Source organism: Poeciliopsis prolifica, unplaced genomic scaffold (genome assembly GCF_027474105.1).
Source record: "Poeciliopsis prolifica strain line A6 unplaced genomic scaffold, Auburn_PproV2 SCAFFOLD012, whole genome shotgun sequence".
Classification (NCBI taxonomy): Eukaryota; Metazoa; Chordata; class Actinopteri; order Cyprinodontiformes; family Poeciliidae; genus Poeciliopsis; species Poeciliopsis prolifica.
Window position 1 is genome coordinate 4,349,069 of NW_026562387.1, and position 20,999 is coordinate 4,370,067.

The 20,999-nt window shown below is 42.1% G+C and overlaps 2 protein-coding genes across 3 annotated transcripts in view; one reads left to right on the top strand and one right to left on the bottom strand.

The window, feature by feature from the left end:
* Window positions 1-341: 341 nt before the first annotated feature.
* On the top strand, window positions 342-9,143 carry garem (GRB2 associated, regulator of MAPK1). 2 transcript variants are annotated; one of them, XM_055037532.1, is made up of 6 exons: window positions 342-690; window positions 1,226-1,366; window positions 1,766-1,896; window positions 3,329-4,519; window positions 5,065-5,219; window positions 5,302-9,143. In XM_055037532.1, the coding sequence occupies exons 1-6, from the start codon at window positions 549-551 to the stop codon at window positions 6,143-6,145; spliced, it is 2,604 nt and encodes an 867-aa protein (XP_054893507.1). In that variant the 5' UTR covers window positions 342-548; the 3' UTR covers window positions 6,146-9,143. The 2 variants fall into 2 exon arrangements, with proteins under 2 accessions (XP_054893507.1, XP_054893508.1); XM_055037533.1 differs by having other exon boundaries at window positions 5,305-9,143.
* A 782-nt stretch (window positions 9,144-9,925) lies between these two features.
* prkdc (protein kinase, DNA-activated, catalytic subunit) overlaps window positions 9,926-20,999 on the bottom strand; it is a 34,823-nt gene continuing 23,749 nt past the window's right edge. Inside the window, exons 62-86 of the mRNA XM_055037580.1 lie at window positions 20,819-20,998; window positions 20,524-20,732; window positions 19,425-19,563; window positions 19,111-19,299; window positions 18,063-18,287; window positions 17,709-17,817; window positions 16,704-16,806; window positions 16,460-16,622; window positions 16,207-16,381; window positions 15,539-15,732; window positions 15,242-15,425; window positions 14,573-14,733; window positions 14,233-14,444; window positions 14,048-14,135; window positions 13,800-13,943; window positions 13,360-13,567; window positions 13,132-13,199; window positions 12,827-13,047; window positions 12,614-12,706; window positions 11,883-11,963; window positions 11,718-11,789; window positions 11,436-11,637; window positions 11,165-11,353; window positions 10,663-10,802; window positions 9,926-10,405 (exon numbers count right to left, since the gene is read on the bottom strand). Of these exons, the coding sequence (XP_054893555.1) occupies window positions 10,201-10,405; window positions 10,663-10,802; window positions 11,165-11,353; window positions 11,436-11,637; window positions 11,718-11,789; window positions 11,883-11,963; window positions 12,614-12,706; window positions 12,827-13,047; window positions 13,132-13,199; window positions 13,360-13,567; window positions 13,800-13,943; window positions 14,048-14,135; window positions 14,233-14,444; window positions 14,573-14,733; window positions 15,242-15,425; window positions 15,539-15,732; window positions 16,207-16,381; window positions 16,460-16,622; window positions 16,704-16,806; window positions 17,709-17,817; window positions 18,063-18,287; window positions 19,111-19,299; window positions 19,425-19,563; window positions 20,524-20,732; window positions 20,819-20,998 (3,954 nt within the window). The 3' untranslated portion in view covers window positions 9,926-10,200. The remainder of the gene's footprint in view (window positions 10,406-10,662; window positions 10,803-11,164; window positions 11,354-11,435; window positions 11,638-11,717; window positions 11,790-11,882; window positions 11,964-12,613; window positions 12,707-12,826; window positions 13,048-13,131; window positions 13,200-13,359; window positions 13,568-13,799; window positions 13,944-14,047; window positions 14,136-14,232; window positions 14,445-14,572; window positions 14,734-15,241; window positions 15,426-15,538; window positions 15,733-16,206; window positions 16,382-16,459; window positions 16,623-16,703; window positions 16,807-17,708; window positions 17,818-18,062; window positions 18,288-19,110; window positions 19,300-19,424; window positions 19,564-20,523; window positions 20,733-20,818; window position 20,999) is intronic.

Sequence of the window (20,999 nt, forward strand, 5' to 3'; positions counted from 1 at the left end):
TTAAACTCGGCAGCAGCCACCATATTCCCAAACAGGCCAAGGATGATAACCTCCTAATCTATTTTAATAATTGAGCTCCGGTGCCAAACTTTACAGCACAAAATACAACCATCCGGTCTCTACCTTTCAAAGTAAAATTTTTGTAAATCGCCAAATGTCGCCTATGACAAAAAATAGTGCAACCTCCCGTGGGACATAAAGTATAAAATAGTTCGCTAGGTATTGTAATGTGTGTAAATATATTTAAATGCTATAAATAAGTTTCTCATTAGGCTCTAAATGAACAACGCTCTTGTTTTGAAAGACGTAATACGCGTTTCCGGTAGCCGTCGCTAGTTAAACAAACATGGCTCTGCTACTTTTTCGGACAACGGACCCTTATGATACTTAGGCACGTAGAAAAAAAAGGGAACCATGCAACAGATAAAACGCGTCATGTTATTTGATATATGACACTTCAATTCAAGAAAAGCGGTGTCTTTGTTTTGTTCGGCGCAGAGAAGCCCTTCGTAGCCGTGTTTACATGCGGCTAACTCCACAGTTGGCTAATGGAAGCTAGTTGTAGCAAAATGGACCTTGGAACAATGTTGTACAACAATTTAAAAGATGTTACATGGAGCACGACGTCCCTACCTTTAGACCAGCTGGTCAGTACATATAAGCTGCCCCAGATTGTCAAACTGGAAAACGGTGAGTAACATTGTGACTCCACTGACTCCTCAAGCTATTATCTTTGCGTTGCTGAGCAGAAAATTCAGTCTTGTGGTTCACGATTAATGTTGGACTCCAAAACTGTTTGAAATAAATATTTTGGAGATTTGCTTTGGGAGGATGCAGGTGGTACATCTTGCTCGACAGGTCACACCATGTCGATAGCAATGTAAATGTGAACAATTAAAAATACACAATGAAGTGGTGTCACTGTGTTTATGCCAAGAATGAAAACCAATTCGTTTGTGCTGAAGCCAGACAAAACAGGGAAAAAAAGTTTAGAAATCATGGTTTAAGCACTACAGGCCCCTCGGAAATGTCATTTTAATGTAAATGAAGCATGGAGTCTCAATGGAAATAACATTTTGGCGCAAAAAGTGAACAGTTTGCAAGCATGTCTGCTGTCATAACCTGCTGCGTTTGTCTTACCAGCACAAACCATGCAGCCTTTGTATGATCTGAAGATGCACATTTCAGGTTTTTGAGTATATTTGCCACTCCATAACTTGCGCAGGTCAGTCAGTTGAAGGGCTTCGAGACAATGACTACCTCTTGATCCATTCCTGCCGTCAGTGGACGACTATTACTGCTCACAGTCTGGAGGAGGGACACTACGTGATTGGGCCCAAGATAGAGATCCCTGTTCATTATGAAGGTAAGCTTCAGCAACAAGCATTTTTTCCTTATAATTTCTTTGTATCAGTTTACTAGTTCAGTTTGCAGCCCACATATGAGAACTTCGTCCCAACCAGCTTCCTGCAATGACAGTTGTAATTTTAAATATGTTTGTTTTATAGCCATTTTGTTTTATTTTTGATGAATTGTGAAGGTAAATGTAACTCTAAAGATGCTATAAAGTGACTAGCAGCTCCGTGTAATTCCACCTCCACCTGCTACAGGCTCCATACACCTGGCTGCAGCAGTCTGTCTTTTGAAAATCCCTCAAAGTGACGGATAATTTCTGGAATCGACAGTATGGCTGACTGTTCGCCACTTGGGGAATACTTTTGATACCTGAGCTGACCTTTTTTTTTTTGTTATACTCCAACCTCAGGTCAGTTTAAGCTGCTGGAGCAGGACAGAGATGTCAAGGAGCCTGTGCAGTACTTCAACAGTGTGGAGGAGGTGGCCAAAGCTTTCCCTGAAAGGGTGTACGTCATGGAGGAGATCACTTTCAATGTTAAGGTACATTCAGCCCGTCAAACGGACTTTACTTAAAGCTGCTTTAGGCCGGGTTCAATAGGAAAGGTGGGTGTGACGACATCTCCTCAATAGCCTATCATAATATGTGGTAGCTATGTTCATGAGAATACAGCAACGAATAAACACAGAAGTACAAATAATTTTAAAAAAACGATCAAAAAGAAAACTATTAAATGATCCTGGTCATACGAGCACAATTTATTTATTCAGCAGATTAAGAATTTTTAATGTAATAAAAATGTAGTAGTCGTAATTCGTGGATGTTGTCAGGCTATCTGCTTAGGTTGCTAATAGAAATTCTGCAGGAGAGATGCTTGTTTATGTTTTCAATTAGTATATTTCCAAACAGGCAAATATTTTTTTTCTCCTTTTTTTTACTCTTTAAGCCAGCTGACTGGCTGTGTGCAGCAATGGCTGGCCGAGGAGTGACTTCAAAATTCTTTTTATTGTCGCTCTCAAGAAAAAGAATCTGAAGTGTAATAACAGCATGATGGGAAAATTTGCTGTCCTGAAATGTCTTGGAGCCTTTTGTTTGTCTTAATTTTGATGACTTCCTGCTTAACTATGGAGCACAGCAAAGGACCGCATTTCCTCTCAGAGCTGTTTTATGCTTGCCTGAACTCCAGCAATAAAAGGAGTGTCTGACGAGACACCATCATCCCATCGGGATTCATGACAGTGCACACTGGGCTTTTTAGTCCAAGTATTTAATCCTCACTCTATTACTTAGTGTTTTGTTTACTTGTCTTTAAAAGTTAAAGTAAAAAAAAGAAAACGCACAACTATTTTGACACTCAACCGGTTTTTACTGGATGTCTTTATAATGGCAAGCACTAAAGATAAACACAGGTTGAACTAATTAAATTTTAGGAATGTTGACTGGACCAGTTTGTGAATGTGTACTTTTGAATGTTTAGATTGTCGTTGAAATGATAGAAAAGCATCTGCCATGAAGCTTTATATTATAAAAACTCATTTGAGCAGTTCTATGAACTACAGTCAGTCATAACTCCAGAAAACAAGAAGAACTGGCCTTCTGTTGGTAGAAGAATTATGACAATGGCAGAATGAGGATTTAGATATTTTTCCAAGAAAGATTATTATGCCCTTAAATGCCAGATGATGATGCCACTACATTGTAAGGGTAATTCGCTGTATACGAGTTAAATGGAAGCTGCTGCTGCGGATGTATTTTAAGACATCACCTCAGACATGATGCTTCTATAAACTATCAATTGACCAGGTATGCAAAAAAAATTTGAGCTATACATATGTCTGGTTTGTCTTTGGATCCAATTTCCTCATGCCTGAAAATGCCGCATTTATCTACAAGCTACCTAAATGTTTGTGAAAAATGTCCCAAAGATGAACGTTTGTTGGTGAAGATTTCATATTCATTGTGTTTTGTTCACAGATGGCGTCAGGGGAGTGTAATGAAGACACAGAAGTTTACAACATAACACTAAGTACGGGTGACGAACTGACTTTAATGGGTCAGGCGGAGATCCTTTACGCCAAGAGCTCTAAAGAAAAGTCGAGGCTCAACACCATTTTCAAGAAGATCGGCAAGCTCAACTCCATCAGCAAAATCGGCCGCGGGAAGATGCCCTGCTTGATATGCATGAACCACCGCACCAACGAGAGCATCAGCCTGCCCTTTCAGTGCAAGGGCCGTTTCAGCACCTGCAGCCCGCTGGAGCTGCAGATGCAGTACGGCGAGCACACCATCCGGAACATCGTGGAGAAAACCCGACTCCCGGTCAACGTTGTCGTGCCTGGCACGCCGCCCCGCAACCAGCACGACCTCCACCTCATCCGCGAGGGCCACCGCTACAAGCTGGTCAACATCCAGACCAAGACGGTGGTGGTGTGCTGCGTCCTGCGGAGCAACAAGATCATCCCCACCCACTTCCCCTTCCACATGGCCATGCCTAGATTCATCGTTCCGGAAGAGCTGCTGCAGGGAGAGCTGTGGCTGGAGACCATGGTGCACCGCTGGTTTTCCTTCTGCCAGGAGCAGTTCAACATCGACGACTACTCTCGGGCCGTCCGGGACGTACGGGCTGACTGGAACGACGACGGCAACAGCCCGAAGAAAAGCAGTGGGAACGGCAGCTGCGGAGGGAACGGCGGAAGTGGCAGCTCCAACGGGTGTCCCGGCCACAAGCAGGTGCCCAGCTCGTTGAATTACGCCAGAGACGAGCTCACGCAGTCTTTCCACCGACTTTCGGTGTGCGTGTACGGCAGTAACCTGCATGGGAACAGCGAAGTCAACTTGCAGGGGTGTATGTCACTGTGCGGAGACTGGGCTGTTCCGCCTTCCGACAGCAGCAGCCATTCAGAATCCGGAGAGAACGAGCACCTGTTCCCAGAGCTGTCGGACTTTATGAGCCAACACGCAAATCTCAGCAAGTTGGACGTTCCCTATGAGGAGTTGTGGACGGACAGGCAGAGTCCAAAGCCTTCCTCAGGTGAAGGCGTACGAGTCACCAACGACGACAGTGCAACAACGGCCGCACTGTATCCAGTCACATGTCCTCTTGGTGCCAGAACCAGTTTGGACATTCCACTTACTCCACCACCCGTCCCACCAAAGTCTGAAGCTGTGAGTAGAACGCCATTCTTTGATACAGTCTTTCAAACAGAGTTTCAAACTGTTTCTGTTGAGTTTGACTCTTCAGTGTCTCCATACTTAGGGTATTTCTTTCTTTTTTAATTGATGAATGTAGAATTCTTGAGTATTTTTACTTCAAGGTCAACATCATTATTGGGATTTTATGTTGCAGCACAACACAAAGTAGTTTATTGATGTGAAGTGGAGGGAAAATGTTCAGGCCCTTGTGTTTCTGGTGTCCCTACCAGCTTTGGACGTCTATAGATAACCCCTTGGTATCTTTGAACAATCAATGTTGAGTCTTACCAAAAAACCTTAATTGTATTTATGTCTGGACTTTGACTGAAACCGTCTAATTCACGAACTTTGATCTAAACCATACCATCGTAGGGTGATAGTCGTCTTCAACCTCAAATTAATATTCTTCCGGTATCGCTCAGCCTTTAGCTCCATTGACACTTGCATTACCACAGAAATTTCAAATATGAAACTTGGAACTTACTGACTGTTTTCAAATGAATCCAATATCCTTTTAGGTGAAGGAGGAATGTCGTCTTCTGAACGCTCCACCCATTCCTCCCAGAAGTATAAAGCAACTACCATCAGTGCCCGTTCCGTCGAAGCCCCGCCAGCAGGACACTCGGTCTCCAAGTCCAACACTTTCCTATTATTCATCTGGTCTTCATAACATGTAAGAATCAGAAGCATTGTAGGAGGGAGCCTGGAGATTTAATAGAACTATTTGGCAAATGAATCTTGTCATTTTTCATTAGCAGCGGAGCAACTGAGCAAGAGGGAGCCGAGCTGCAAGAGCAAAGTCACGTCTGCTACCCCTGCAGCTGGGGTAACGCCAGCACTACGGAGAAAAGAGCCACTTCGCCCAGCGGAGGCCCGGCGTTGGACTGCGTGTCGTCCCGTCTATCTTGGCCCAACAACTTTATCGGAGGGGACGCTCGCTGCATGGACGAGTTCGTCCCCGCGAGCTGCCGGAGCTACTTCAGCTACCCCAGAAAGAGGACCCCGAGTTCCTCAAAAACCTGCGCAATCAGTCTGGATGACTACGATGGCCGAGAGCTGGCACGCCGCCGCGGGGAGTTCAGCTTGCAGAAAAGCCCCACGGACCAGATATGCACTAAATCTTCAAGCTACAACTCGGAAATGTACCGGAACAAGTCAATAGAAGAATCAAACACTAAGCAGAGCTTATCCTGCCCCATTTTACCACCAAGAACACCGAAATCCAACGCCATCAAGAAGTGCCCAGATCTTCCAACGGAGTCCATCTGCGACGAGTTGCAGCCAGCCGCCGTTCAAACCGAGCTGGGCACCAATGAGATTTGTTCTAGCTCTGCAACTCTAAACTGTCCCTCCATCTCTCCCGCCGCGCAGTGGCAGCCGCCTTTGAACTTGTCCGGCATCTCCATCGAAGAGGTGTCCAAGTGTCTGAAGTTCATCGGCCTGCCCAACGACATAGTCTCCCTTTTTGTGTCCGAGAAGATCGACGGGAATCTCCTCCTGCAGCTCACCGAGGAGATTTTGTCTGAAGACTTCCGCCTAAGTAAGCTGCAGGTGAAGAAACTCATGCAGTTCATGAACGGGTGGAGACCCAAGATATAACGGTATGAAACACTAAACCTGGTTGTAAAGCTGAGAACATAATGCCTTCAAGTATACGCGCTATGCACAGCGAGCCGCAAGCGGGCTCAGGATTTTTCTCCGATACGTTGAACTTATTTCCGTCACTACGTTGCGGGAAACGTACCGCGGTTCGGTCGTTTCAGCAAACCCTCGGACTGCCTGTGACTTTAACTGAGTGAAACAAATTGGCACTTTCATTATAAGGCATATATATATTTATGTCAGAATCCTCGTGTGTTTCCATCCACGACCCGCTAATTGTTTATGACAAAAAAGTCGCTTTTATTTGAGTCAAATGAAATAAATAGAAACAAATGTGAAGAACTATAGAATGCTAGAATCTTAAACTATTAAGATTTTTAAGAGCACAAACTACATTGTGTGTCTAAAAAGTAGCGTAAATTAAATAAAAAAAAAAAAAAAACAATGTTTTTTTTTTAAACTAAATCCAAAAATACATTATTCACTAATTATAGGGAAAGCAGTTTTGTTATAAGAAAAGCTTTTTTTTACCTGCAATAGCCAACTTTCTCTGTCTTCATTTAGTATAATTTCATTTCAAATTTTCAGTTCAGTCTATTTTATTCAAAACGGCAGTGTACATAAAAAGTAAATGCAACACAATTATTGATTAATAGCTCTTGATTAGCTGTTAGTGAAGAGCTAATAGCTAGCTCGAGACGAGCTGAGACCAAAGCAGACTAAAATCTTTAAACGGCTCCAATAAAAAGAAAAAGTCAATCCATATTAATGTGTCATATTAAGCTAATGAACAATAATACTAATGTTGCTGTTACTCATGTTGCATCCCTTGAAAGTTATTGAATGCTAGAAGTAGAGCCAGGCTTTAATTTTTGTACAGAAGTTGTGCTCCTTCTGTATATTTAAATTGTTTATTTTTTTTCATTACTTGAATTTCAGACATAAAATGTAATAAATAAATAAATAAATAAAAAAATAAAAATAAAACTTTATGCTCACAAACAGCAGTGGCTATGCTAGCTCACCCATTTTTCCTACATTGATAATCTATGCAGACTGCTCACTTTTCTGCCCATGGTCATTATCCATATATGGTTTTCATTTTCTGTTTTTGAGAGCCACGTAGCTACAAAGAATGTTGTCAGAAAGTGCTTTTGAAATTTGTCTGCTACGAAAAAAAAAAAAAAAACCCCAAGAGATTTTACAATATTTATGCTCTTGAACAAGCATTGAAGCTCCAAGGCCAACTAATCAGATTTTATGCTAAATGAAGACAACAAAGGAGTTCATCTAAAACGGGTGGGATATAAACTGCTTATACCACAGAGCCTCACTTCAGAAATCCTGAACTGTCTCTTTAATATTTTGTTGGAGAAACACTAATAGTATTTAGGTGTGTGTGGTATTTGTTTCGTAAGGACAGCGATGCAAAATAAAATAAAATAAAAATACAAAAGTTACTGTGCAAGTCGCAACATAAAAAGAAAAAGATTTATGTCGATGTTATTGTGTTGCCTGTTTTATTTGATACTTTTTAACTCGGTTTTGGCGGGAGTAGTCTGGGTTTTTTTTTATAATTTTTTTTTATATTCCATCTCTAAAATACAGGGAGATTTTTAAGCTCATCCTTTAGCTTTTTCGGGTACTGTAGTGGAGTTCAGGTTTCTTTGAAAAAGCTGTGGCATTAAGTTACTGTAAAAAAAAAAAAGTGTGAATGAGTGCGAAATGAACAAAAACATGCTGCACAGAAACAAAGAACGGATATTGGTTCATTCTTGAGGAGCTCGTCCGTTCAGTGCATATGACCCAACATGACTTAGTTTTTCGGAAACAGGAAGCGCACCAATCTTTTATTATGCAAACCTTGTTTCCGTTCGACGCAGTTCTAAGGTTGTAACGAATTCCACCGACTTAAAGCGAACGTGGAGGTGAGGCACGACGCTGTTCATCATCGAGGATAAATTATGCATCATGCACTTTGGCAGATTATACTTTAATAATGCAGTCAATTTTAAGCGTATTGAAGTGTCTATTTTTTTTTTTTTTTTGCGAGTAAATGCACTACATGTTTTGTTTTTTTTTTTCTCAGTGGTACGTCTGTTCTCTCGTCGCTGTCGTTTGTTCCAAAGTGTCTTCTAATGCAAAGAGTCTCTCAGCGCCTTAACCGAAAAGCCCTTAAAAAGAGGTTCAGCTGTTTTAGTTCTGGCTCCATGTCTCGCCAGTTTTTCTCAAGATGATGTCGACAGACCTCAACGGGAGCGACGTTGTATTTTAACGCCCCCCCAACCAGCTACGTTTCCCTAAAACTCTTGAGGGGCATTGAAGCTAAAACTCGGCGTGATCTGCTTTTCTGAAATACTTGTGTGCGTCAGTAGCGGCTTCAGGTTTTATGTGCGTGATGCCACGGCGCTTTGCTAAAGTATTCATGCCACTTGATGTTTTTCAGACATCGTCGGTGTATTTTTGATGGTTTAAGGAATAACGGTGAGTAATTACAAACACATGCCTCATTTTTTCAATTTACTTTTTTGTAAAATTGTCAAGAGGAAAAAAAAAAGCCAAAACCCTCCCAAAAACGTTTCCCTCTTTTAATTCTGCTTTGTGTTGGTTTCACATAAAATTTGTGGCTGCCACTTTAAAAGTGTGAAAACGTTTTAGAGGTGTGAATACTTTTGTAGCGCTGTAAATAACCAGTTCAGCACCGAGTCAGAACCCCGACCCAAACCCCCTCTGAGACACTTATTGCCATGGGTTGTTACATCTTTTACTTAATTTTTTATTTTTTTCAATGTATAGAACTGTTTCTTTTTTTAAGTAAATAATTACTAATGTTGCAATTATTTTTACTGAGATATTGAGTGAAATCTTGTTGGTAACTGTAAGATGTGGGTTCTTTTGTTGTTTTTTTTTGACTGAAATCATTTTTGATCATTTGGGGGGAAACCCCTGAAAGAATCAGTCACACTACATGTACATTAAAGGAAATTATTAATAAGCTTTGTGTTTTTTTTTACATTATGGATGGTAATGTCTTGATCTGGCCCAAACTATTATTATTCCATCTTTTTTTGTCTGACAAAACAGAAAAGAACTTTCTCCCCTCAGGTTTGTTTCACATTTGCATCGCAGATCACGTCCCAGGCTTACCAGCAACAGGTGTCAATACTTCTGCTTTCTCGTGGAGTCACATTTCCTGTTCGATGATGGACTCTTCAAATGCCATAAGAGTTCTGCTTTTCTTCAAGGAAGAAAAACAGAACTTAAAATGTTAAAATGTTATAGTTTTACCATCGTACAACCAGGCATGTGATTGATGGACAGCACAGCAGTGTAAGAAGGACCAACCGTTTGTAGAACTGAACCTGTACTTGTGCAAAATTGCACAAATTTTGTCAGACAATAATCAACCCTGCAATTAATTGAAGCTCTAAGTGACTCTAATCTTCTAGTTGATTTTATCTTATTGCAGACAGACAAGCTGCAGTATGTAACTTTGTATAAATATAAAAATGTTTGCATATTTGTTTCATCGGCACAAAAATCTTCCACTCAATTCTTCTTTCTGGAAATTGGGTTGTGTCACACTTGGCCGCCCACTCTTATTCTAAGAATTGCCCAGTCGGTTTTTGTGTGGGTCCCACATTTAGGCAGGCGTTTATTGTGACAGGCCAAAAGGGGGAACCTATTGTAGACAGAACCAGGAAGTAGAAAAACACTGACGATGCTCAGGACATTGATCCTAAACAGAAGATGGCTGAAAACAACCTCACACACTCATGACTTTGTAATATTTCATTGAAATCCAAATACTTACAGTATTACAACTCCAGTGTTACATTTGACCTTCATTCCCATTAAAATGCAGTAATTTATCCATTTATATAAAAGACAGAACAATTCAACATGTCTGTTGCAAAATGCCAACCTTACAAACATGCCTTTTCTCCTTCACATTGACCACCAATCACAGAAATCAATTCTTTCCCAGTAATTACTTTCCATTTGCCTTCATCCACAATGATTATTATAAATGCTAAGGACAGTGATTCACGTCACATCCATGGCTCCCATCCCGCATAAACTCTGCCAAGCACATTTGGGTCCATGGCCTGGTCCAGCAGGCAGTCCACCTGCTGCTCCACAGACAGGCTCGCGGCTGGAAGCGTCGCCCGGACGTTCAGCTCCTCGGATCCCAAAGCCACTGCCTGCATTCCTTGGAAGGCGGGATCCCTTTCGAAACCCAGCTTCAGCTCCTCGCTGATGAAATAAACACATCATGGGACACAAATAATATGTTAACAGGGTTATAGTGACAGTCTTTGTAGTAGCTGTGTATAAAAAAAAATGTCTAGCCCTGGGACAACTATTCTTTCCACCAAGCATTGGGAAGAGATTGTATAAACCATGACCACTACTCACAAAAAGTTTGGGACATTATTATGATAGTTTGGGACAATATGAACTCTGAGTTAATCTGAGTTAATACCATAAAACACACAACGATTTGAAAGTACCTGGTTATTGTAGCTGGATTAGCGCCCTCTAGTTTCCTTTTGGCAAAGTTCACCTTCTGCAGTGGAAACCAGTTGATTTCTTTGATATTTACACTCTGGGTCCAGGTTCCTCCTTTCTTCAGTTGCTTCATCTCAAAGTTCTGCATAAAACCAAAGGAGAAAAAACAACAACCTTTTTTTTTTATGGTACTTTGAAAATAAAGAGTTTTTTATTTAAACTAATTCAGAAGATTGTTTTTTTTTTTTTGCAAATTAAACACAAGAACCTCAGAATAACCCCAGAATGAAAATCCTTTTAGAAAAGGATAGCAGGGGTTATAGTTACTGTTGACCTATGTGTCACGCTAGTATCTTGTTCTGAGCTGAATCATAATTTTAACATCCAAAATCATAACTGAATGGAATAAAGAGCAATAACAAAACACAACAGAAGAGGGAAAAAAGTCACTTTCAGTTGAGGGTAGATCTGTCACGGTCGGGTTATGAATGGTGTTCTGATTACCTTCCAGTCCAGTGAGGGTTCCTTCACAAACACATCCATGGTGTTGAGCAGCAGGTCCGGTTCAGCCCTGAAGGCTCGCAGGGAGTGGACCATAGTGCTCTGGATCAAACCGGACTCCTTCAACGGTTGGATCAGATTCACAAACTGCTGAGTCAGCCGGAAGGGCATGAGCTCCGGCACCGGGAGGAACTGGAAGTAAACGCAACATTCGACATTCAGACCTAGAGACCTCCCTTCACGCCACCTTTACGTTTGACGCCGTTGGACGCACCTGCGTGGCCGATCCAAATGCGTGGCCGAAGTCGATGCCGATCATACCGCCGGTTTCCATGTTGATCATGAAGTTGGAAAGGTGGCGGTCGCCGATTCCGAGAACCCAGTGGCTCACGCACAGAAGAGCGTGGGAGGTGATGAAGTGGGATCGCAGCGAGAGGAACGCCTCGGGCCCGTTGCACATCTTCAGGAAAGCTCTCCTAAACATAAAACACAAGACCAAACGATCTCTAACAGGCCGACGCCAATCGCTACAACCGTCATGAAGTTCCTGACGTACTTGAGCAGATCGCTGGGCACGTGCTGGAGGACTTTGTGGAAATTTCCCACTGCGTTGTCACGTTTTGCTTTCCTTGTAAAGAGAAATGTGGGATTACAATTTGATACAACAGAGACACTTTCCCACGCGAGCCCCAGAAGCACGCGCAATCCGCAACCAACTTACCTGTACGACAGTCCGTACAGGGAGATGTAAGACGAAGCTTCACCAAACTTGGAGAGCCATTCATTGTAGATTTCAGCACACCTGAAACATAAGGAAGCAGCTGATGGGTTTTGGAAATAAGTTTTAGATAAGTTATCGATTAATGACTTAATCTACAGCCGTTTTCTCTTGTATCAGAAGGGCTGACAATCTTTGGAGAACATTAAAGGGCAACACTTTCACGTTGCAGTTTTTCTCCGTTATGCCTCAGCTACTCTATCGTCACGTCCTCGCCTTCATAGAATATCAGTAACTTTTGGTTGAGAAGTTGATTCGGCTCCATCGTGACATTAAGGTGAAGATGCTTCTCCAGTGTGTGTGTGTTTCAGAAAAGAGTTTGGGCCGATTTTCTTTCCATTCCGGTGTGGCCCTGCCATCTTTATTTCTGTATCAACCGGCTCCACTTATGACCTGAAGCGCCCTCTGCTGATCAGATGCCAAACTGCAGCACTATAAAGAGGACTTTATTAGTTCATCAATTAGAACTAATTTTAATCTAACAAAGCATTAATCGATAATTAGCGGTAATTGTTGGCTTCCCTAAAAGCATTACAAACGCTGTGCGGTAATACTTTAATAAGACCTGATTTATTTAATAAAATAATTAGCTTTTCATGTATCTGAGCGACGTTTCCATAGTACTGAAGATGAAAAGCGAAACATTCATACTGGTAATGCTACACACATTGTACCTCTGGGCCTTTTGTTTCTCGTCTCCCGTCATTGTGTTGCACAGGAACTCTTTTAGCGTGCACGTATTTTCCATCCACTCAATCAGACCAATTCTGGAAAGGAAATAAAACCTTATAGTTCTTATACAGCAGGAGGCAAATATGTTGATTGACTGCATTCTACCTCTGGAAGTCTATGCCGTAAAATGAAAGAGCAACATTTGCGTCCAGTACCTGGTGGTTATGGGGATAACTTGGTAAGTGCGGAGCTGCAAGCCTCGGCGTGTGCAGGACGTGTCGTGGCTCAGCACGATGTTCATGACGGCGAACAGCTGCTCGATGCGCTGGTCCTGCCGCAGGTCCTCCCCGCCCTTCACCAGGAAGGGGTGGTCCCGCTCGTCGTCCCCGCGGATGATCAGACGCTTGGGGCGACGGATGGAAGTCATCACCTTTACCTGCGAGACGTATGCAGGTGCCAGGTGACCGCCGGACATTTGAATGTGCTCCGGTTTTTAGTGGATGCGGGAGAAATTGCCTACCCTTTCATCAAAGCCAGTTATTTTTGCGTGGTACTCAGGTAACGGTTTAGATCTCCCATCATACTGTCCTGGATTTCAGAAAGGCGGACTCAGCTTTACAAAGTATGCTTGCCACATAGGAAACTTTAGGATTCTGATAACTACAAAGCGTATGGGTCAATGCCATAGATAGACAGCCATTAAAACCACAAGCAATAGACAAGTTCACTTTAAATCCAGGTGACAAACCTGGAATCTCCAGCGCGTTGCTGAATGGGTCGGCTTTGAAGCCGCTCAGCCAGGGCGAGTACTCCTTCAGATTCCCCGGTTCCTTCTGAAATTCACGCATGGAATCCATCAGCTTAGTCACCTCTTGCAAAAAGGTTTTGTTTTTCCTCTTCTCGAAAAGATTGCTGCCATTAGGTCCCAGGAGTTTTTCCACATCTTTGGAGAATTTCTGCAAGGACAACGAAGAGTCCGAGGTCACCTTCTGTCTTCTTTGATACGACAAGTATTGGCTTATTTTAAGACGGTGATGATATGCAACATAAAGGAAATGCATCAAAACTTCCACTAAGTTCACTACATAAGGACAATGAAAACAATTTGAAGCAAACAAGGTTTGACAGATGACCCTCAGAGTTACTCGACAAGAAGGTTAAGGGTTAACGTTTCAACGAGAAACCGACTTGGATGAACTTCCTGCGAAACCCTCCGTGGCCCTGGATGTTGCGATCGCAGAGCGAGACGCGCATCTCCTCGTACATATCACCCATCCGCTTCTTGTCGAAGGTCGACTTTTCCATTTCACTCTTCACGCTCTCCCACCAATCCTGTCCGAAGCAGCAAAACCACAAAATGTAAAAAAAAAAAATCTGGAACAAAAACAGCCGTTTAATTCTTTGCTTCTTTTTTTTTTTCATGGTGTGAAAATAACCTTAAAGATCATGTCGGGATTCGTGAGCTGCTGCAGGGCCTCCACAAAGCTCTTCACAGCTCCTCCTTTATCCAACACGCTCTTCAGCCTGTTGACGCAGAAGGATTCCCAAACAAAAGAAAATGACGAGGGATAATAACTTACTTTTGACGCAACACAAAAAAACCCAAGAAGTCGAAGACTACCTGTTGACAAATTCCTGCTGCTGGTGTCCCGCTACCGACTCCTCAAAGCGGTAACTCTCACTGCTGATCATGAGGGCGTAGACCAGCGCCTGAGGGTAGCACCTGGCTATCTGCTCGATGCAGTGCTGCACGGCTATCGCTTCAGGCTTGTCCAGCAGAGCCACCATTTGGCTGATCCAGCTGATGAGTATCCAGCAGGGAATCGACGCCATCTGAATACAAACAGCAGGGAGCGATTGTGGAACGTTTCATTTGGCAGTTCCATGTATTTTTTTTTTTGTGGGTTATTTGCCCCCCCTGCAACTGATCTCAAATATTCCGTACGGACGGGTGAACGGACCTCTTTAGTCATGACGTCCAGCGTTTCCGATGGATACAGCTCAATAATCTGCAGCAGCCGTGGAAACCGGAGGCGGGCCTCCTCACAGTTCATCTTCAGAGCTTTCAGCATGCTCTCCACCAAGTGCACCGACAGCGCCTCGAGGTCCGGGAACTGGCTGACTGCCGGCAAAACACACCGACAGAGAGACATCAGTATGAGTTATTAGGAGGTGGAAAGATAATGATTCATAAACCGAATCTGAAAAGTGTGGTGTGCTTTTGTATTCAGAATCCCTGAGTCAATGCGCTGTAAAACCATCTTTCACTTCTGTTGCCTTTTGCCTCCACATCTGGAGACAGAAACGTTTCACCATATTGAAAATTAGCAACAGACCAATGGCGTCTCACAATAGCTTCTTGACTGATTCAAATCCATAAGACTTGATCCGAAACATTTACAGCCGTGACTTTGACACGTAAATTTTTTATTAATTAATTAGATCAGTTTCAATGTGTTGAATTTTCCTTAGATATACCCAGGTAAAAGGTGTTGAATACATATGCATGACGATCTTTTGCACCAGTACAATAAAATGAAACTCACGGTTGCAACAAGACATAAAATCAGGAACAAAAAACAAGCAGGAAACGCTTTCGCAAGGCGCTGTAAACGTGCGGCTTCAGTCACCGGTGTCGTTCTGCTCCTCTTCTCGCAGCAGCTTGTCGCAGAAGTTAGCCAAAGCCATGTACGTCTCCGAGATGCTGCTGGTCTCCACGAAGTCGTGAGCAAAGGACTGGAGCTCCTCATCGGCCTTTCTGCTCGCCTCACACAGCAGCCTCAGGGCGTGCTGCTGCAATCCCACCTCTACTTCCTGCAGAGAAAACGGTTCTCCAGTTTCAGACAAGGAAGCCTGTGACATTTCACTGTTATCAAAAGTGTTTCTTTTTTTTTAAGCTGGAGAAAGACAAAAGAGTAGAAGTGTACCTTTGGGTTCGCACTGGGCTTTGCAGCTCCTGAAAGATTGACAACTCTCTCTTGTTTCTCTGCGGCGAGCGTTCCCAGGACTGACGGGCTTCTGCCCACCGCCGAGGCCAGGATGTGGAACGTCGTGCCCTGGAGAATCTTCTGCCGTCTGAACACTTTAGATGTGGCGCTCTGACAGTCCGCCTCGAGCTCCTCTGGACCGGGAGAGGAGATTACACAAAATCTCATTCAACTATGCAAACATGAAAAAATTCAAAATATGACACAGAGAGGCTTTTTTGCTAGCTAACTAGCTAGTTTTTCCTCCTCCATTTCAGGAACCAGAACCAAGTGTTCCTTGGTTAACATAGCGGCTATATTAGTAGCTAAGAAGGATATACTATCTGCTAGTCACAAGTAGCACAAGAACCGTCTAAACTGTTTGCCTGACAGAAAACACTACATAAAGTAATATCTAGTGTATTCTTATACATAGAATATACAAAATTAGTAAGAGTTGTGATTGACTTATTTAAGGCCAATTTACCTTTGTTTTTTTAAAGAAGAAAAAGAAAGAACAAACAAGAATTGAAGCCATTTTAAAGCCTTAATTTTAGATACATAAACTGAAGCCTTTAGAAAGGTGTGCGGACAGGTTTCAGTGATACTATAGATGTGCCTCCTATTACCGAGGAGGGGGATGGTCTTCAGCATGGCACCGATCTGCTCTATAGCCCCCTGCGTCTGGCTCCGCTTGTGGTTGTAGCTGCTGAAGCTGTGCACCCAGCGCAGCAGCCATCCTCTGTTGCTTTTGGCTTCCTTGTGAAGTTCCTTCAGCAGCTTGGTGGTGACTGGGAAGTTTTTCTGAAAAGGTTTGAAGCTCAAGATGATTTTGACAGGATATAATAGCTTAAAAAAAGAAACCTTCCAGTGCTTCCTTACCTGCCGACAGGCGCTGTCCGCCATGTGCAGCTTCATGGTGAACTTGCAGTCGTTCACGATCGTCTCGACGTTGCGCGTCGGGTCTTGCGCCTCGTCCACCTCCATGCTGTCGCTGGGCGCCGCGCCCCTCAGCTTTTCCCTGATCTTGTCCAAAAAGAAACACCTGAAAAAAAAAAAAAAAAAGAGAGAAAAAAAGTGAGATTTGTAGTCAGCTTTCACAGCTGATTTTCAGGCCCGTCCTTACCGAGATGTGATGATGTCGTCCCACACGATCACCGGATCCACTTTGGTGTCGGGATACCGATCAGTCCAAGACCTGATGAGGCTCTTGAGAGAACCCACAGACACTGGTAATGTCAGATTAAAAGAGAAAACAAGATTAGAATTTGTTGAAGAGTTCCAGGGGGAAAAAAAGGGAAAAATTAATTACATATGTTTTTAAAATTTAAATTATGATGGGCAACATTTTTACTGCAAAAACACAATAACTTGGTAAATTCAAACAAGACCAAACTAACTTACAAGTAGCTTCTTAGGAAGATACAGGAGCTTAAGTTAATATTAATATTAACTTATTAATATTGATGAAAATGTACTAGTTCCTCTTACAGACTGTTTCATTTTTAAAAATGGAAAAAACATGTCATAAATGAAACAATATGCCAGTGGAACTACTACTTTTTCATAATTAAGCTTTAAAAACTACACCAAAAATATTTGGAAAGATTTTTATTTCATTTTTTTATGTCATTGGCAAAACCTTTCAACATCTTCAATCACTCCCCCATATTTCTAACAACACTTGAAATTTACAAATAAATTCATCACTATGATGGTCCCAAGAGTTTGTGCATCATTAGGTCAAACCAATGATGCAGCCAATGATTGGAACAACTTGCAAATAACATTAAACCTCAGTACGCTAAAGTCAATATTAACTTATTAACTCAGTAAAAACCAAAATACATGATTGATATACCTGATTTCAAATATTGCTGACTTATTCTATGTATACAGTACATTTAGTCAGTAAGGATATGGTTGTGTTTTTATTTTCTTTGTTATTTTATGACATTCTTCCGTTTTCAGCTGTAAGACTTTAAGTTGGATTATGGTTGACAATTTCTGAACAGGCTGTTGAAAATGACAATTTGTTCTCAATGAACTTACCTGGTAAAATGAAAAGTTAAATACAAAAGTAAGAAAGAAACATGAACGGTTTTGAGATCTCAAGACAGCTGGATCTCACCATCTCCTTTGATGAAGAGCAGGAAGTCCTGGATCTCTGTCAGCGCCTGCACCGGCTGCAGGACGGCCAGTCGGCTTTGGGTCAGGAGTGTATCTACGCTGGAGTAACTCTGCAAGACGCAAACAGACAGTATACGACTAGGCAATCTCTTTGTGGGAAACTTTTTGCCCTAGATTAATTGGACAAAATCCACCAATCTTGTGAACCTGGTCCTTTATTTTGAAAACCAAACTGTTGAATCATACCCAGTCCAATAGTCCAAAAGTATTACATTTCCTCTGATGAATGTTTGCAAACTTCTTGACCAGCACCTACGTTTTGTCTTTTCTATCCAAAGTTAGACTTGGGACGAACCTCCATGAAGAGCTGCATGGCGTGGTTGGTGTAGTACTTGGCGCGGTCGTAGTCCTCCTGCAGGATGTAGAGCAGGCTGAGCTCCTGGCTGTAGCGACTCTCCAGCAGCTTCTTGCGCTCCTCCACCTTCATGGCTTTGTCGATGAAGCTGAGCAGCGTTTGGTCGCTCTCTCCCAGCTGCAGCTGCTTCAACATGCTGCGAATCATGTGCTGCAGGTACATCTCCTGACAGAAACAGACCACTTTTAGACACACGCGCCTGCAGTTTCTTTTTTTTTTTTACACATAACCACATCTGATAAGAGACTAAGGGAATGACGATGTGGTAAAAAAAATGTTTTTAAGGCAAACATAAGCATGTATGTAGGAATATTTCGTACTAACCAACATACAGATAAAAACTGAACGTTTGAGTAGCGTGGCCGTCAAGTAGGGTGGAAAACATCACTACAATAAAACATGATGATGGTATCATCTCTCAGTTGGGATGGATGACACTGATCAGAGTTTATGAAAAGATTAATGGGCTATTTCCCCCCCAAAATTGGAAAAAGACAGCCAGAATTTAGATAAAATATCTTTATTACCTAAATCCAATTAAAAATCCATGCAAAGACTTGAAAATTAACACTCACAGAAGCTTTTGATACAATCCAAATTATTTTTTGCTTGAGTCACAGAAAGTGAGAAAGAGTATGGGACTGAGAACACAGCCTTGAGAAACTCCCCAAAAGTTTGATTTAGAGAATAAGACAAGAATGCTAAAAAGTGAATTACAAACCTGCTAGACCTTTTTGTAAATATAAAAGGGTGATTAGAAACAAATTAAACATTTTGTTTGTTGTTTTTAATTTGAAAAAATAAATCTAAACATACTCAAAGAGGAGTGTAACATTGCCTCCATGCACAAAAACTTTGACAGAAATATTTTGAATTATTGACAATTATTGATGAATATAACAACATATTCCTTAATAATTTTGTGTGGCCTAAAACACAAATAACAATTGTATGCTCAAAAATGTGTCAAAAAGTAATTTTTTGCTACCTGGTAGAGAGGCTCTGACCACATCCTCTCCAGGTTGGGTGGCGAGTTTTCATCAATGTACACAGTGGAGCAGTACTGAAGAGACTTCCACTCTGTCAGCTGGTTGTATGCCTCCATAGCTGCAATTTCCCAGAAATCCTTCTCGGAGTCGGTGGGTTCTCCATCAGGCCAGTCCTCGGTGTTCAGTGCCTGTCAGGATGGAAACACAGTTCACACAAAAACAATCAATCCCCGTCTGGGTTGAGCTATTTTTTTGTGCCGTGATCAGTTTTCTTAAAAATACTCCAGGATTTCAGCATCAGAGGTTGTTGTACCTCATTGTAAAGTTTCACAGCTTCTGCAAAGTCCGTGTTGGCTTCGGCTTGGAGGGCGGAACAAGTGATCGACTTTGTGCCGACTTTCCCACCGAAGATGCCGCGCACAACGTCATAATCCTCCAGATCCCTGTAAAGTCTGCAAAAAAGAACAGCCAACATTGGCAAACCAAAAACCATTACAGCTTAACTTTTCAAAAGGCAGTCTAGACTGAATACCAAAGGTGGAACCAATTTCAATTTTCTAGCCGATCATTGATCTTTAAAAAAATTTTTGATTCAGGCCAATACCAATGTTTTTTTTGTGTGTGAAAAGTCGCTAACAATTACAACAAACTCACTAAGTTGACTATGGTGGAGTGATTATTGATATTGTGGTTAAGTGTCATCCAATCAGGATCTGACAAAATTTTAAAAATCTGGGCCAATTTACCAGTGGGCCCTTATAAACCAACTTAATTTTTTTTTAAATATAGAAATATTTTGCAAATTTATCATAGGTAATTATTGTTTTTTATGTGTTAAAAATATATAAACATTTTTTTTACTATTTCTTCTATTCATCAATTTAGGTTATTCTAAATCCAGGGTTTCTGGATTTGACCAACTCAAATATTAAGACTTTTTAAGACTATTATGAATTAAATTCGATACCAGGAATATACAAAAGAAAACTGCCCATTTTGCATAGTATTGCCCAGCTATTTTGCACAGAAAACATGTAGGATCACGTATATTGCCACTGGCAACAGAAGTGAGTCAGTGGCGAAGATGAACGTCGCCTAGCGAACTGCCGATACATTTCCCCTAACCCATGACAGATGCAAAAAGCTAGCTAGCTAGCAGGGTTTATAAGCAGCTAGTTAGCTGTAGAGTCACAGAAACTAATGAAGATGCAAATGTTTTGAGTCTGTAATAAAATATATAGATTTAATAGTCGTGCCACGACCAAATTTAAGACCGGTGATTAACCTATTCAAGGCTAACTTACAGATTTTGTAATGAATTTAAGACATTTCAAGGCCTTACTTTTAGGCTGGTGAATGTACAACTTTTAAAGGACGTCTGACAGCCTGAAACCTGTTACCTCTGTGCTCACCTGGCCAGGTGGATCCATTTGTTGGTGTCTGGCGGGATTTCTCGTCGTCCTCGCGCCCGTTTAGCGGGGCGCTCCTCTGGCTCGGCGGCGTGGAGCAGACCCTCCTCCAGCAGCAGGATGCCTGATGGCTGCTGGAGACTCACCAGGCAGGTGGAGCTGACGGCGGACGGATCCAGCTGCTGCAGCTCCCTCTGCTGGTAGCACATGTCCTAAAACAACAACTTCTCATCAGTCCCTCGAACAAAAAAATTTTTTTTTTTTTTTCCCAGACCGTTTTTCATTGTTACGTTCTCACCTGCACGCATGCTATGAATGGTGGGAAGCAGAGCGTGCTCTTATTCAGGAATGTGTTCATGTTGCACACCAGTTCCTCCTTAATTCTTCCACTTTCCTGCGGAGTGTGTGTTTTATCCATTTCTTGGAGAATGCCGGCAAAGAGGGAGCTGAAGAGTTGCTTGGCTAAAATCGGGTCTCTC

What these genes read in the sequence shown, in the direction of transcription:
- garem (XM_055037532.1), top strand. Translation starts at nt 549, where the DNA reads ATGGAAGCTAGTTGTAGCAAAATGGACCTTGGAACAATGTTGTACAAC. An exon ending in AGATCACTTTCAATGTTAAG is followed by an intron (nt 1,897 to 3,328) that starts GTACATTCAGCC and finishes TTTTGTTCACAG; the next exon opens with ATGGCGTCAGGGGAGTGTAA. An exon ending in TCCCACCAAAGTCTGAAGCT is followed by an intron (nt 4,520 to 5,064) that starts GTGAGTAGAACG and finishes ATATCCTTTTAG; the next exon opens with GTGAAGGAGGAATGTCGTCT.